The sequence below is a fragment of the Hemitrygon akajei genome, chromosome 4 (assembly GCF_048418815.1).
Source record: "Hemitrygon akajei chromosome 4, sHemAka1.3, whole genome shotgun sequence".
Lineage (NCBI taxonomy): Eukaryota > Metazoa > Chordata > Chondrichthyes > Myliobatiformes > Dasyatidae > Hemitrygon > Hemitrygon akajei.
The window spans coordinates 156,142,781-156,158,072 of NC_133127.1; the positions used below are offsets into that span (position 1 = coordinate 156,142,781).

Genomic DNA, 15,292 nt, shown 5'->3' on the forward strand with positions numbered 1-15,292 from the left:
CCACCGAGGTCTTGTCACTCGGACACCAAGCTGTTTCCTTGTATTACGCACTACATGCTCTTTGGATTATATTTTATTAATTTACTTGTGGTAATATTTTATTTTATGTGCTGTGTGTGATATGTTTCATGGGTGCGCTGTTCAGAGATACATTGTTTCATTTAGTTGTACATTTGTATAATCAGATGACAATAAACTTCAAATTAATTATAGATGTCATCTTCTTGAGGCACCACCTCTTGAAGATGTCTTCAATGGTGGGGAGGGTTGTGCCCATGATAGAGCTGGTTGTGTTAACCCTTAGTAGCCTCTTTTGATCCTACACATTGGAGTCTCTATACCAAACAATGATGCAACCAGTCAGAATGCTCTCCATCATACACATGTCAAAACTTGCAAGTCTTTGGTGGCATACTAAATTTCCTCAAACTCTTAATGAAATGGAACTGCTGTCATGCCTTCTTTGTGATTGCACTGTATTGGGCCCAGGGTAGATTGTTGCATCTTAACACCTAGGGATACCCTTTCCACTACTGGCCACCCCCTCCCATGAAACTGATGTATGTTCCCCTGACTTCCCCTTCCTTAAGTCCACAATCAATTCCGTGGTCTTGCTAATGTTGGATACAAGGTTGTTGTAACACCATTAAATGAGCTGATCTCACTCATGCGCAACTCTTCATTGCTATCTGAGATTTTGCCAATAATAGTGGTATCGCCGGCAAATTTATCGATAGTGTTTGAGCTGTGTTGATCCACACAGTCATGAGTCTACAGGGTAGAGTGGTTGCTTAAGCACACGTCCTTGATGTGCGCCTGTGCTGATTGTCAGCAAGGAGGATATGTTATTACAGATTTGTACTGATTGTAGTCTCTCAATAAGGAAGTCAAACATCCAGTTGTGGAGAAAGATACAGAGGTCCAGGTTTTGAGGTGCATTAATTAGTACTGAACGAAGCTAAAAGCTTACTCAAAGATTTGTGTTTTAAGACATCTGTTAAAATGGATATAGCAAGGTGGGGAATTATAGGATAGGAATGCCTAATTTCAGGACTTTTAACTGAAATGCGTGATGCATCAGAACCTATAAAATGAAGGAGGGCAGTGAAATTATTAATGATACTTTGCCTTTATACAGAACACTGATGTACAGGTTAATATTGCAAGGCACTTCTCAATAATATCTAACAAAACTTAATATCAAGCAGATATGAGGGCAAATGACCAAAATCTCAATTAGAGGCAGGTTTAAATGTGTACCTTAAAATTCTGAGGCAGAATGAACTCCAGTGCTTAAGGTCTCAAGACATGGCTACTAACAATGAAACACAACGCGTAAGCAAGAATTGGAGGGGTGCAGGGTATTTCAGAGGTTAAATAGCAATTACAAAGGAGAGGGCAGAGGCGAAGAGATTGTGTAAACTAAGGTGTTGCTTCATTTAAGTTTACAAACATTTGACTTTGTCAAACCGGATTGACAGTACAAAAGAAACAGACTTAGATGATTTCAAATTTACAGAAAATAGGAGATATTTTACTAGGAATGTGTAAAACTAGGGAGTTTAATCAAATCTAGAGGGTAATAATGCTGTGATGCAAGTTTAAGCTGCAAATGAACATGGTTTGCCACTGTTTGGACAGGTAGTATTTGATCTACAAGTCTTCATGGGGTCAGGTATGACAAAGTTTACATTAATCTGGTTCAGTTTCTCAGTTGTCAAGATCTGCATTGAAGTTACCAGAAAAGGTATCAAGTTTGTAGCCAAGATTGAAAACAATAGATTTAATATTCCCAGTATTTCATTAAAGAAATTTCCATTTTAATAAATGTTTGAATGTCACTCCAGTTCAGCTTGCAACTTAACACTAGTGAAGAGAGGATATAGTCCGAAAAAGCATCTATTTGAGGTTCGTTCAAAAATGGTGACCGGCGGTTGCTGCGTCCTTACTCAAATGCCACTGCGTGAGGTAAGTTAACACAATACAAGAATGAATCAGGAACTTCCTGATTAATGAGATCACTTTTCTACCTGAACCAAGAAAACAAAACACGGAAGTTTAACTGATGGACAGCTGCAAAGTTTTTCGTTTACAAATTTAAAGATTAAGTTACCGTCGAAAACGTTCGTCTTAAACTACAAGAAGCTGCTTAGTGGAACATACTTCACACCACTTGAAGCTATTTTTCTCCTATGTTCTCGTCATTACCACGAACGCATTTTGGGGGGCGAAAAGCAACAAAAAAATATTCTGTAAGTGATGACTGAATCAGAATCAATTCTACCGTCGATTAAAATCCGGTGACCAACCCATTCACTTTAAACTAATCGGATCTACGGGAGAGTGGTTGTGGTCACCTGCAGCTGGACGGACTACATGGAAGCTGTTAATAACGGAGCAGCAGGTACCCTCTGCTAATGCCGAACCTGTATCAGGCACCCACCTCTCCCCGGCGATTTCGCCGGGATGGGAGTGGGAGACCAGCACAGACACTTCCTCCTCCTCTGCACCACAGTACAATAAAATGGTTCAGAACAATACAAATCGTAACATGCATTTATATTTTACTCACAGATACATAATTCTACCACATAAGCGTAGTAAGACCAACAGACAACGAGCGTGATAAAAATGACAGGGATCCAACCGACCACCCGTTGACAACACCTCAAGACATTCGACGGCGCCATCTTGCTCCCACCCCCAGCCCAGCCGGAGACACCGCACATGCGCACACGACCTCTGTGCGGCATCGCTGGCGGGCAACCGTCACGTGACGCACGGTCGCCCATCCCACAGTTTGACGACTGTAAATCTGAGTCGTGTTGTGACCATTGTTGCACCAGCGGCGGCAGATAATGAGATCTGTTCAAGCGTAAAACACATATATCTTTCGGAGTTACTGAGGTTAGGAAGCGGGCTATTTAAATAAGGTGCTACCAAAAGTTAGATTTTGAGGTCCCTGATTCACTGTTTGGTGGGGCTGCGCGCATTCCCTCACACAATCTAACGGTTGTGGAAGCTCACTCAGGAAAGGGGAGAGAGTAAGTGAACTGAAGAGAGTTTGGGTCTCAGGTTAGCTGTCGTAGACTACCCGAGAGCGGGACAAACGGCGCATTGGTCTGCCAAGGTGTGGTGTACGGTGTGTGGGTCGAAGGGACGAGCTCCTGGTGTTGGGCTGATTGTAGGATTGCGGTCATCAATTGAGATCTGGAAAGAAACAGCGCCGGCTCCGACCACCCCGATTCTGTGGTGAGATTCAGAAAAGGCAGCCTAAGGCGGTATACAAAGCCAATCCTTTTATTAATAGATGAAAGTAACAAATTGCAGATGATGGCGTCAAGACCCCTAAACAGAGTTGAGAATGAGAAGCTAGTTAAGTGGGAAAGAAGGTAGGAGAGGGCAATGGTGGAACAAACGGAATCATTTTCTGTTTGCATTGCTAGTAATAGTAAATAATTCAATTCATAACCTGATAGTAAAACTACTCCATTCGTTTAAAGTAAAGATGAAAATCAATTTTCACACCCCATTCTGATATGTCCCTTCATGCCCTCCTCTACCGTCGCGATAGCTGGAGGAGCAACACCTTATATTCCATCTGGGTAGCCCCCAACCTGATGGCATGAACATCGATTTCTCGAACTTCCAGTAATTGCCCCCACCCCCATTCCCATTTCCCTCTTACCTGCCTATCACCTCTCTCTGGTGCTCCACCCCTTTCCCTTTCTTCCATGGACCTGTCCTCTCCTATCAGATACCCCCTTCTCCAGCCCTGTATCTCTTTCATCAAACGACTTCCCAGTTCTTTATTTCACTCCTACCCCTCTCCCGGTTTCGTTATCACCTTGTGTTTCTCCCTCTCCTCCCCCCACCCTCTAACCATCTTTTTTCCCCACAGTCCTGCTGAAGGGTATTGGCCTGAAACGTCGACTGTACTCTTCCATGGATGCCGCCTGGCCTGCTGAGTTCTTCTAGTATTCTGTGTGTGTTGCTTGGATTTCCAGAATCTGCAGATTTTCCCGTTTGAAATCAATTTGTGTTTTGGGTTTTACAGAACATTCATAATGATTGATAAAATACACACAATCAATATGCTAGTATCTGATTTTAGCAAAAAAAATCACCAGCATATTTGTTTCTTTTAAATTTTCAACATTCTTAATACCTTCTGAACATTAAAAGTGTTATGATATTTCAGCCGACAACCTAGTGTGTATATTTCAATCTTTTTTGGTCATAAAATGTTTTAAAGTATTAGAAATTACACTTTTTTGACTGTGATTGAAAACCAGGGATCCCATTCAATTAAACCATATATAGGAGCAGAAGTAGGCCATTTGGCCCACTGAGTCTGTTTCTCCATTCAATCATGGGCTGATCCAATTCTTTCAGTCATCCCCACTCCCCTGCCTTCTCCCCATACCTTTGATGTACTGGCTAATCAAGAACCTATCTATCTCTGCCTTAAATGCACCCAATGACATAGTCTCCACAACCGCTCATGGCAACAAATTCCACAGATTTACCACCCTCTAACTAAAGTAATTTCTCTGTATCTCTGTTTTAAATGGACTTCCTTCAATCCTGAAGTCGTACCCTTTTGCCCTAGACTTTCCTACAATGGGAAGTAACTTTGACATATCTAATGTGTTCAGGCCTTTTAACATTCGGAATGTTTCTATGAGATTCCACCCCCCCCCCCCACCCCATTCTCCTGATTTCCGGGAATACAGCCCAAGAGCTGCCAGATGTTCCTCTGATGGTAACCCATTTTTTCCTGGAATCATTCTTGTGAATCTTCTCTGAACCCTCTCCAATGTCAGTATCTCCTTTCTAAAATAAGGAGCCTGCACACAAGACTGCACACAATACTCCAAGTGTGGTCTCACAAGTGCCTTTTAGAGCCTCAACACCACATACCTGCTCTGACATTCTATACCTCTAGAAATGAATGCCAACATTGCATTTGCCTTCTTCACCACTGACTCAACCTGGAGTCTTTAGGGTATCCTGCACAAGGACAAGGACAAGGACTCCCAAGTCCCTTTGCATCTCTGCATTTTGAATTCTCTCCCCATCTAAATAATAGTCTGCCTGCTTATTTCTTCCACCAAAGTGCATGACCATACACCTTCCAACATTGTATTTCATTTGCCACGTCTTTGCCCATTCCCCAAAACTATCTAAGTCTTTCTGCAGGCTCTCTGTTTCCTCAACACTCCCCACTCCTCCACCTATCCTTGGATCATTGGCAAATTTAGCCACAAATCCATTAATCCACATGTATTGACATACATGGAATACACTGACATACATCGTAAAAAGCAGTGGTCCCAACACCGACCCCTGTGGAATTCCACTGGTAACCGACAGCCAGCCAGAATAGGATCCTTTTATTCCCACTCTCTGTTTTCTGCCAATCAGCCAGTGCTCCACCTATGCTAGTAACTTCTCTGTAATTCCATGGGCACTTATCTTGCTAAGCAGCCTCATGTGCAGCACCTAGTCAAAGGCCTTCTGAAAATCCAAGTACACTACATCTACTGCATCTCCTTTGTCTACCCTGCTTGTAATTTTCTCAAAAAATTGCAGTAGGTTTGTCAGGCAAGATATTCCTTTCAGGAAACCATGCTGGCTTTGGCCTATCTTGTCATATACCTCCAGGTACTCTGTAATCTCACCCCTAACAATCAATTCCATCATCTTCCAAACCACTGATGTCAAGCTAACAGGTTTATAGTATCCTTTCTGCTGCCTCTCACCCTCCTTAAATAGCAGAGTAACATTTACAATTTTCCAGTCATCCAGTACAATGCCAGAATCTATTGATTCTTGAAATATCATTTTTAATGCCTTCACAATTTCTCCAGCTACTTCCTTCAGAACCTAAGGATGCATTCCATCAGCTCCAGGAGATTTATCCACCCTCAGACCATTAAGCTTCTTGAGCACCTTCTCAGCCATAATTTTCACTGCATATACTTCACTTCCCTGACACTCTTGAATGTCCGGTATACATCAGATGTCTTCCACTGTGAAGACTAATGCAAAATATGCATTCAGTTCCTCTGCCATCTCTGCATCTCTCATTACAATATCTCCAGCATAATTTTCTATTGGTCCTATATCTACTCTCGACTCTCTTTTGCCCTTTATATAATTAAAAAAGCTTTTAGTATCTTGTTTGATATTAGTTGCAGCTTCCTTTCATAATTCATCTTTTCCTCCCTAATGACCTTCTTAGTTTCCTTCTGCAAGTTTTTAAAGGTTTCCCAAACCTCTATCTTCCCACTAGCTTTGGCTTCCTTGTATGCCCATTCATTTACTTTTACTTTGGCTCTGAGTTCACTTGTCAGTCAAGGGGTAGAGTCCTTCTTACATTCAAAAATTTCTTCTTGTTTGGAATATATCTGTCTTACACTTCTCTTATTTTTCACAGAAACTCTAGCCATGCTCTGCTGTCCTTCCTGCTAGTGTCCCTTTCCAGTCAACTTTGGCCAGTTTCCCTCTCATGCCATTGTAATTTCCTTTATTCCACTAAAATACTAACACATTGGATTTTAGTTTCTCCTTCTCAAATTTCAAAGTGAACGCAGTCCTATTCTGATCACTGTTCCCTAAGAGTTCCTGACCTTAAGCTCTCTTATCACCTTTGGTTCATTGCACAACACCCAATCCAGTACAGCTGATCCCCTGGAAGGTTTGAGTTACGAGGAGAGACAGGATAAGCTGGGGTTTCTTTCCCTGGAGCAAAGGAGACTGGAGAGAATTTATAGGAGTTTATAACATTGAGTGGCATGGATAAAAGGGATTTTCAGTCTTTATTTCACAGGGAAGGGGAGTCTAAAACTGGGGGGCATAGGTTTAAGTTGAGAGAGGAATGACTTGAATAGGATCTGAAGGGCAATTTCTTCAAGGAGAGGGTAGTGGCTAATTGGAATGTGCTGCCACAGTAAATGGTACAGGTTGATACAATTATAATGCTTAAAAGGGACTTGGACAGATACATGTAGAGGGATATGGGCCAAATGCAGGTATTTGCATTTACCTTATAGGAAGTCACCTTGGTCAGCACAGACATGTGTGGGCTGAAGGACCTGTTTCTGTGCTGTATGATTTTAAGATTATTAAAATCGATTAAATTTATTTTTAAATGTCTTACCCTTAAATTGTCAGAAAACTAATATACTCTTTGAGTTTTGCAAATTACCCAAATTACTTTTCCTCAACTTTTGTCTTCACAACTCATTTAGATTTTTTCATGTTCATCCTGGAATCTGGGTGTTACTTTATATTAAAATAAAACTTCTTTCTTCAACCTGAAGTCTATCATTTTAATATTGTAGATTTGCCTTAACACTGCAGTACCATTTGGCAGATGGTAGCAGCTGAAACAGTTTGTAGTTGGGGTGGCTGGAGACTCTGATGATTCTCCAGGCCCTTTTTACGCACCTGCTGCTGTAAGTGTCCTGAATAGATGAAAGATCACATCCACAGATGCGTTGTGCTGTCCGCACCACTTTGCAGTGCCCTGCGATTGAGAGGAGTACAGTTCCCATACCAAGTGATGACACAGCCAGTTAGGATGATCTCAGTGGTGCTCCTCTAGAAAGTCCTGAGGATTTGGGGATTCATACCAGACTTCTTCAGCTGTCTGAGGTGAAAAGGATGCTGTTGTGCTTTTTTCACCACATAGCCGGTATGTACAGTCCAGGTGAGATCTTCAGTAATGTGTATACCAAGGAACTTGAAACTACTCACCCTCTCAACTACAGTCCCATTGATGTCAATAGGGGCTAGTCTGTCTCCATTCCTCCTGTATTCCATGATCAACTCCTTAGTTTTTTTTTCAACATTGAAGGAGAGGTTGGTTTCTTGGCACCACTGTGTCAGGGCATTGACTTTTCTGCTGTAGGCTGTCTCATCACTGTTGGAAATAAGGCTTATCAGTGTCATGTCATCTGCAAATTTGATCAGCAGATTGAAGCTGTGCATAACAGCACAGTTTAGACAGTATTTTGTAGATGGGAATTGGCAGTCCTGTTCATAGTACATATATCTGGTTGAAATTTCATTTTGGCATCCACTATAACTTCAAGATTAATAATAGTCATAGAAAAGTACAGTGCAGAAACAGGCCCTTCAGCCCATATAGTTCATGCTGAACTATCGACCTGCACTTCATAACCCTACCATCCAGAAACCTAGCTTCACATAAACGTTGTTCCACATTATCATGAGCTTCTAAGTGAAGAAGTTTCCCCTTAAATTTTTCACCTTTCATCCTTAACCCATGACTTCTGATTGTCCCTACACCTGTTATCTTTACCTTTTATTCTGACAGGCACATACAAGCCTTATACTTTTAAAATTTCACTTTTAAAGGCTTCCCACATATCAAGCACAACTTTGCCAGAAAACAGCCTGACCCAATCCATATTTGCTAGATCATTTCTGAAACTATCAAGTTGACCTTTCTCTAATTTAGAATCACAACTTGTGGACTAGAGCTATCTTTTTGCATATTTACTTTGAAACTAATGGCATTGTGATAACTAAATGCAAAGCGTACCCCTACACAAACTTCTGTCACCTGGCCTGCTTCTTTCCCTAATAGCAGATTAAGTATCGTACACTCTATTGTTGGGACTTCTCTGTATTAAAACAATTTTTCCCATCCAGGTAGCAGAGTTTGTTGCAGAATAAAGATGATGCCATTTAGATGGAATTAATTTTGGCTCATATTAGGTATTACACAGTTAGTATGATAAATTGGACTAATTTAGGTGAGATAAAGCCAAGAATAATCAGGATACATGCAGAACCCATTGTCTTTTGAGAGTAAGTAAATTTCAAAGAGAGCCAATCATTCTCTTACTTCAGTTGTTAGGTTGGGGGAAATCATTGCAGGTAATTATGTAGTTATAATTAAGTGGACAAGATTGGGTAAGACTGATTCCTCCCAGAAGGATGTCAGAGAAAATTTTTTTGAAGACAAATTGTCTGACCAGTCAGTTGCAGCTTGGAAAGAATGGAGACGAATAATTCATCCATTTCCTGAATTAGTTCCAAAGAATAGTTGTGGTTAAACTGAGAGTCATTTAAGATGAATAAACTCTACTTGGGCTTCCAGCCAAATACAGATATCAATTTTAACCAACATTTCGATGACAAACCCTGCCACCTTCATCAGGGATGATCCTAGTAATGTCTAGTCCAGTGATATATACATATATATGTCCCGTTGTCCATCTCTCCTGATTGTCCTCATCCAATCAGGTTTCTGCTGTCCCACCTTTTACAATTGGATTTATGTTCTTACTAAGAGAGAGACTTTAGTCTCTGTTAAAATTCTTTCCCCCTAGTTTTATTTTGATGGCTTCCTTCACCAGGTGGTCCTAAAACCTATTGGCGTGGTACAGTAGTTTTGTGCCATTGAAGTCAATTCAATGGCCATTGCAAATGCAAAGTTCTGCCACAGCTGATTTCTCCAGCTAACCCAAATGGATATACCTCCTGTGCCCCTTGATGCAGGTTTCCACTGTGTGCCTCGTCTGGCTGATATCTGCTGCTCTGCATTCACAGGGAATCCTGTAGATGCCAGCCATCCTGAGTCCCAGGTCATCTTTGACTCGCATAAGCTGTGATTTGAGCTTCCTTATGGGTTTGCGGATGGTTTTAATCTGGTATTTCATTAGGATCCTGGCAATCCTTCCAGAAACTGTGGAAATTTAGGGAAGACAGGTGGTAGCGATGAGTTCTTTTTTGTTGTTAGGTTTTATGGTTTTTCCGTCGACCCTTTTAAGGACCCAATTGATTTCCTTCACCTTGTAGCCATTCTGTAGGAACGCTGTGTGTAATCGTCTTAGGTGGAGACTCTCCAGGTCTGAAATAGTTTTTGCAGGGTTAACCAAAGTAAAAAGGACTGTTCTATGTTTGGAGCCTGCATCAAGTAGCATAGGAGGTGTATTGTTTGGGTCAACTGGAAAAATCAGTGGTAGCAGAATATTGCACTTGCAATGGCTGTAGGATTATTATTATGATAATTATTGACTTTGACAGCACAAAACTATTGTGCCACGCCAATGGCTTTTGGGACTGCCTGGTGAAGGAAACCATTGAAATAAAATTAGAGGAAAAGAATTTTAACAAAGACGAAGCTCTCATTCTAAGTAAGAACTTAAATTTGATTGTAAACAAGGTGGGACTACAGAAACCCGATTGAATGAGGACTAATCAATCAGGAAGGATGGACGATGGGGGTTATATACCACTGGACTAGTCATGACTAAGCATCATCCCCAATGAAGATGGCAGAGTTTGTCATCGAAACATCGGTTAAAATTGATATCTGTACCCGGCTGGAGCCCGAAAAGAGTTTATTCGTCATATATGATGGGAAAGCACAAGATCCTTTTCCATCTATGATGTTGAAAAAACTGTCTCAGTTCCAAGGTGACATAGGATTCAAGGGTTTCAAACACAGAAATGGATGAAAGAACATAAAAGCATAAGGAGGAAAGAGAAGCTAGAGATGGCATAGTAGCTTGCAAAGATAATGTTCAAATGTTTACAGCCAGTCTGCAGCTTGGCTTAATGCCTTATGAAGCCAACAAACTTAAAAATTACATTTCCACAATGAATGAGATATGGATGAAAATTGTTCCTAAAAATAAGAATGATGTAGGAAAGATTGATTGGCCTTGTGAATGAACTATGTAGTGACAAAACTAACCTAAAATCAAACAAAACACTTGCCACTTGCCTGTGACCATATGGACTGGAATATTTGCGTGACACGTCCATATTGCTCCAAAAGTCAAACCCTTTATTCGATCCTTCATTAGCAATTAGCAAGCATGCAATTAAGCATTTTGAGCATTATCTCAGTGGTCATCAAAAGATACAAATTGCCACAAAATAAGAAAGAATATGCAAGTTATTCCCTTCGCTTTCACCATGCCCCCACTCATGTGACTAGTTACCATGATAAACTTAATAAACTCCGCATAACAGAATACAAAGCAGATGGAGAACAGATACATGGCTCCTACACTATGTGAGTGAAGGAGGAATTATAGGAAGTTTTCAAGTAGGCTTTAGGTGAGTGACATTTGTTTGTTCAGGTAAATTGAGTGCTCCTTCTATTGAAGCCCTGTAGTCTGGTGTTAATGTGATTCCCAAATAAACACAGCAGTCTTTTAAAGTCATCTTTGGGAATACTAATGTCAGATTGATCGTAAGAAATTCATTTGCCAACCCTTTAGATTGTTAACAACCGTGAAACTCTTAGGAATTAGTGCTGTCAAGGCATATTTGGCTTCTAACAACATTGAACAAAATGAAGACATTTCCTTAAGGTGATAGTGACTCAGTGGTGAGAAGCTACCAAATCAAATATTTGTGGATTTACAAACATGGATAGGCAAGTTTAAGACTGTGCCTCAGATTCGATTAGTTGTCGCAGAACTTTAAAAAAAAATGAAGGCACTTGTAACTAGATCTTTTTATTTAGCAACTTCTAATGGAAATGCATGCAAAGCTGATCTTCCACATACAGGAAAAAAGATGTCATAATTGCTGAGTGAGCAATGAGTGTGTGTGTGAGCAGTGTTTTGAAGTCAAAAGGAATTGCTTGTTAGCAGTTTTTACATTATCTATTGTCTATAAAAAAGTGAAGGGAATACAGAACTCTACTGAGTTATGTGCCTGGATCATTTTTACCCCACTTTGTAGCTATGGACCAGATTCAGAAATCAGAATACAAGAAGAAAGATGTAGAACTTACCTCATTAAAAATGCTCTCTGCATTTTACCGATGTCAGTGAAACTTGTATCGGTCCTGTTATGTTGCTCCCTTTTCTTGCGAACACTTTGATACAAGTTATGAATCTAATGGTTTGTCTAAAATCCCACAGAAGTTTTTTTTAAAAAGAAGTCAGCTCTTCGCAGAAGCGTCAAAGTAGAGAATTCTTTACTTGTTTATTACCTTTGGTATCTTTACTTCCTCATTAGCATTTTAATAGTTTTTGTGGTCGAAGATTACTTTTCACTTACTCAAAAATCAATATTATAAATTCATAATTTTTTAATGAACATGATGCAAAAAAATTGTCAGGAAAACCAGCATTACCTAATTGCTCCATACTAAAACATTGGTTAAAAGGTGCACCACTTATTTTACTCCTTGTTTATTCTGAATAAACTATAAAAGCCTTTACTTTTTGCACTTAACAATATTAATCTCTTAATTTATTCTGTCAAATCAGGTTGCCAAACCCTATTATGTAATAATCAATGACCATTTTAAATGGCATGCACAACAACCTTTCTCTTTCTTTCTCTCTCTCACACACACACACTCTCACACTCTCTCACTCACACACAAATAGATGCATTGAAAAATTGCATGGAACATATATAATATATAATTATCAACTGATCTTAAAGAATTGAATGAAATTACCTTTCTTCTTTATTTGTGAAAGGTGGCAGGTGTTCAGTAATTCAGACTCCATTTTTGCCAGGATTACCTTTGAAATTGACATTGAATGGAAGTATTTTTTTCTTTGTGATAGTAGTGATGACATGCAGCAGACTGAAAAGCTTGAGTATGTAGATATTAAGAACAAAGATGTGCTGGAAAGCATCAAGTTGGATAAGTCGCCGGGATCGGATGAGATGTACCCCAGGCTACTGTGGGAAGCAAGGGAGGAGATTGCTGAGCCTCTGTTGATGATCTTTGCATCATCAATGGGGAGGAGAGAGGTTCAAGAGGACTGGAGGGTTGTGAATGTTGTTCCTTTATTCAAGAAAGGGAGTAGAGATAGCCCAGGAAATTATAGACCAGTGAGTCTTACCTCAGTGGTTGGTAAGTTGATGGAGAAGAGTGAGTGTGTGGAATGGGCTGCCAGCAACAGTGGTGGAGGCAGATACAATAGGGTCTTTAAGAGACTTTTGGATAGGTACATGGAGCTTAGAAAAATAGAGGGCTATGGGTAAACCTAGTAATTTCTAAGGTAGGGACATGTTCAGCACAACTTTGTGGGTTGAAGGGCCTGTATTGTGCTGTAGGTTTTCTATGTTCTAAAGTAGAAGTCATTGCAACAAGGGCCAATTAACATAATTTTCAACACTTTGAGGACTTCTGTTGGTCTATGGGAAAACAATCTGGAGGGCCACATAACGTCTTTGTCTTGGTGATGTAATGACAAGTGGTGGATTGTTAACAAGCTTCAACATTGTGTTGATAAACTAACAGAATGTTGTTTAATACTGTTAGCTCAAAGAGACAGTCTTAAAATTTTGAATTAACATCCCCTCAAAACTAATCAGTTAACTCCAAGGCCTGGGCCTCAATACCCCCTTGTGCAATTGCATCCTGGATTTCCTCAGTTGTAGACCCCAGTCATTTTGGATTAGCATAAACACTCTCACAATCTCCAACAGCACAGGACTACCACAGGGATGTGTACTTAGTCCCTGCTCTACTCGCTTTACACTAATTTCTGTGGCTAAGTACAGCTCCAACACCACATTAAGTTTGCTGATGACACCACTGTTGTGGGTTGTATCAAAGGGGTGATGAATCATCATACGGGAGGGAGACTGAACATTTGGCTGAGTGGTGTAATGACAACAACCTCTCACTCAATGTCAATGAGACCAAGGAACTGATAGTAGACTTCAGGGGAAGGAAACCAGAGGTCCATGAGCCAGTATTCATTGGAGGATCATTGGAGAGGGTCATTAAGTTGCTGGATGTCACTCTCTCAGAAGACATATCCTGGACCCATCATATAAATATAACTGTGAAGAAAGCATGACAGTGCCTCTGCTTCCTCAGGAGTCCCTGGAAATTTGGCATGTCATCGAAAACCTTGGTAAACCTATAGATGTGTGGTGGGAAGTGTGCTGATTGGCTGCAATATGGCCTGGTATGGGAACATGAATGCCTTTGAGCAGAAAATCCTACAAAAGATAGTAGATATGGCCCAATACATCACAGGGAAAACCCTCCCAAACATTCAGCACAAATGTTGCCTAGAAAAACAGCATCCATCATCAAATATCCTCACCACCCAGGCCATGCTCTTTTCTCATTGCTGCCATCAGGTAGAAGGTGCAGGTGCCTCAGGACCCACACCACCAGGTTCAAGAACAGTTACTACCCCTCAACCATCAGGCTCATGAATAAAAGAGGATAACTGCACTCATTTAAGGATTCTTTTATCTTGTTATTTCATGCTCATTATTTATTGCAGTTTATTTATTATCTGCATTTGCACAGTTTATTTACAGGTTACAGTTCCTGATGTTTACAGTTTACAGATCCTGTTTACAGTTACTGTTCTATAGACTTGCTAAGTATGCCTACAGAAAAAGAATTTTAAGCTTGTATGTAGTGACATGTATGTACTCTGATAATAAATTTAACTTGAACTTTGAACTACTTTTTTTTTGGGTTGAAGAGATTTAAAAAAAAGACATGGATTTCAAAATTAGACATCCAAGAGGTGCCCTGGGCTATCATCAACACCAGGGTTGCACTGGTGTATGCAGCCTCATGGTCCACTAGCTCCATCATCCTCAATCACAATGAAGCTGGATGATCAATCCTGCCTCAATGAAAAGTGTACAAATAACTACCAGAACTGCCAGAAATTGTGATGCTGACCACTTCATATGTACACAGCTCCATTACTTTTACACAATTAATTAGCAGGAAGTGTTAGATTTAAGTGATTTCCAACCCAATGAATTAGGCTGTGTAGTCTTGTGACAATCAGTTGTGAATGATGATGATCAATTAAACCCCAAAGAAGAGGAAGAAGCTCTAATTATCATCCTCAATAATAGTGTAAAAGTGTAAATTTTTAATGCTGATTTTTTTTCTTCTTTAGTTAAAATGATTTTTCTTTACCTCTTCCTTAGACAACCATTCTTGAATTCCATTTTCAACTAGTTCAGGTCACGTTATATCAAGAAACAGCTGACTGTGCTAGACAAAAGTCCTGGCACCTTCCCAGTCTAGCTGTGCCTACAGTTAAGCTGTTCTAGCACAGCTTTGATATTGGTATTTATCCAACAACGTGGAAAATTGCACAATTATGTCCCATCCACTGAAATAAAATCAAGCAAAACATGCAACCTGGACAATGACAATAATTTGAACAATTTACTTTTCATTTACTTAAGACAACCTGACTATTAGTAAAGGTAAAAGGAGAAGGAAAACTGAACTCACGAGGAAATGACAGAAATATTCAGCAAGTCAGATAAGAGTTGT

General features: G+C 40.1%; 1 protein-coding gene across 2 annotated transcripts in view; it reads right to left on the reverse strand.

Moving 5' to 3' along the window:
- zdhhc20b (zDHHC palmitoyltransferase 20b) overlaps nucleotides 1-2,714 on the reverse strand; it is a 93,586-nt gene extending 90,872 nt beyond the window's left edge. For both annotated transcript variants that reach the window (XM_073043708.1, XM_073043707.1), the window contains exon 1: nucleotides 2,573-2,714. In XM_073043708.1, the coding sequence (XP_072899809.1) occupies nucleotides 2,573-2,690 (118 nt within the window). In that variant the 5' untranslated portion in view covers nucleotides 2,691-2,714. The remainder of the gene's footprint in view (nucleotides 1-2,572) is intronic.
- Between the last annotated feature and the right edge of the window lie 12,578 nt (nucleotides 2,715-15,292).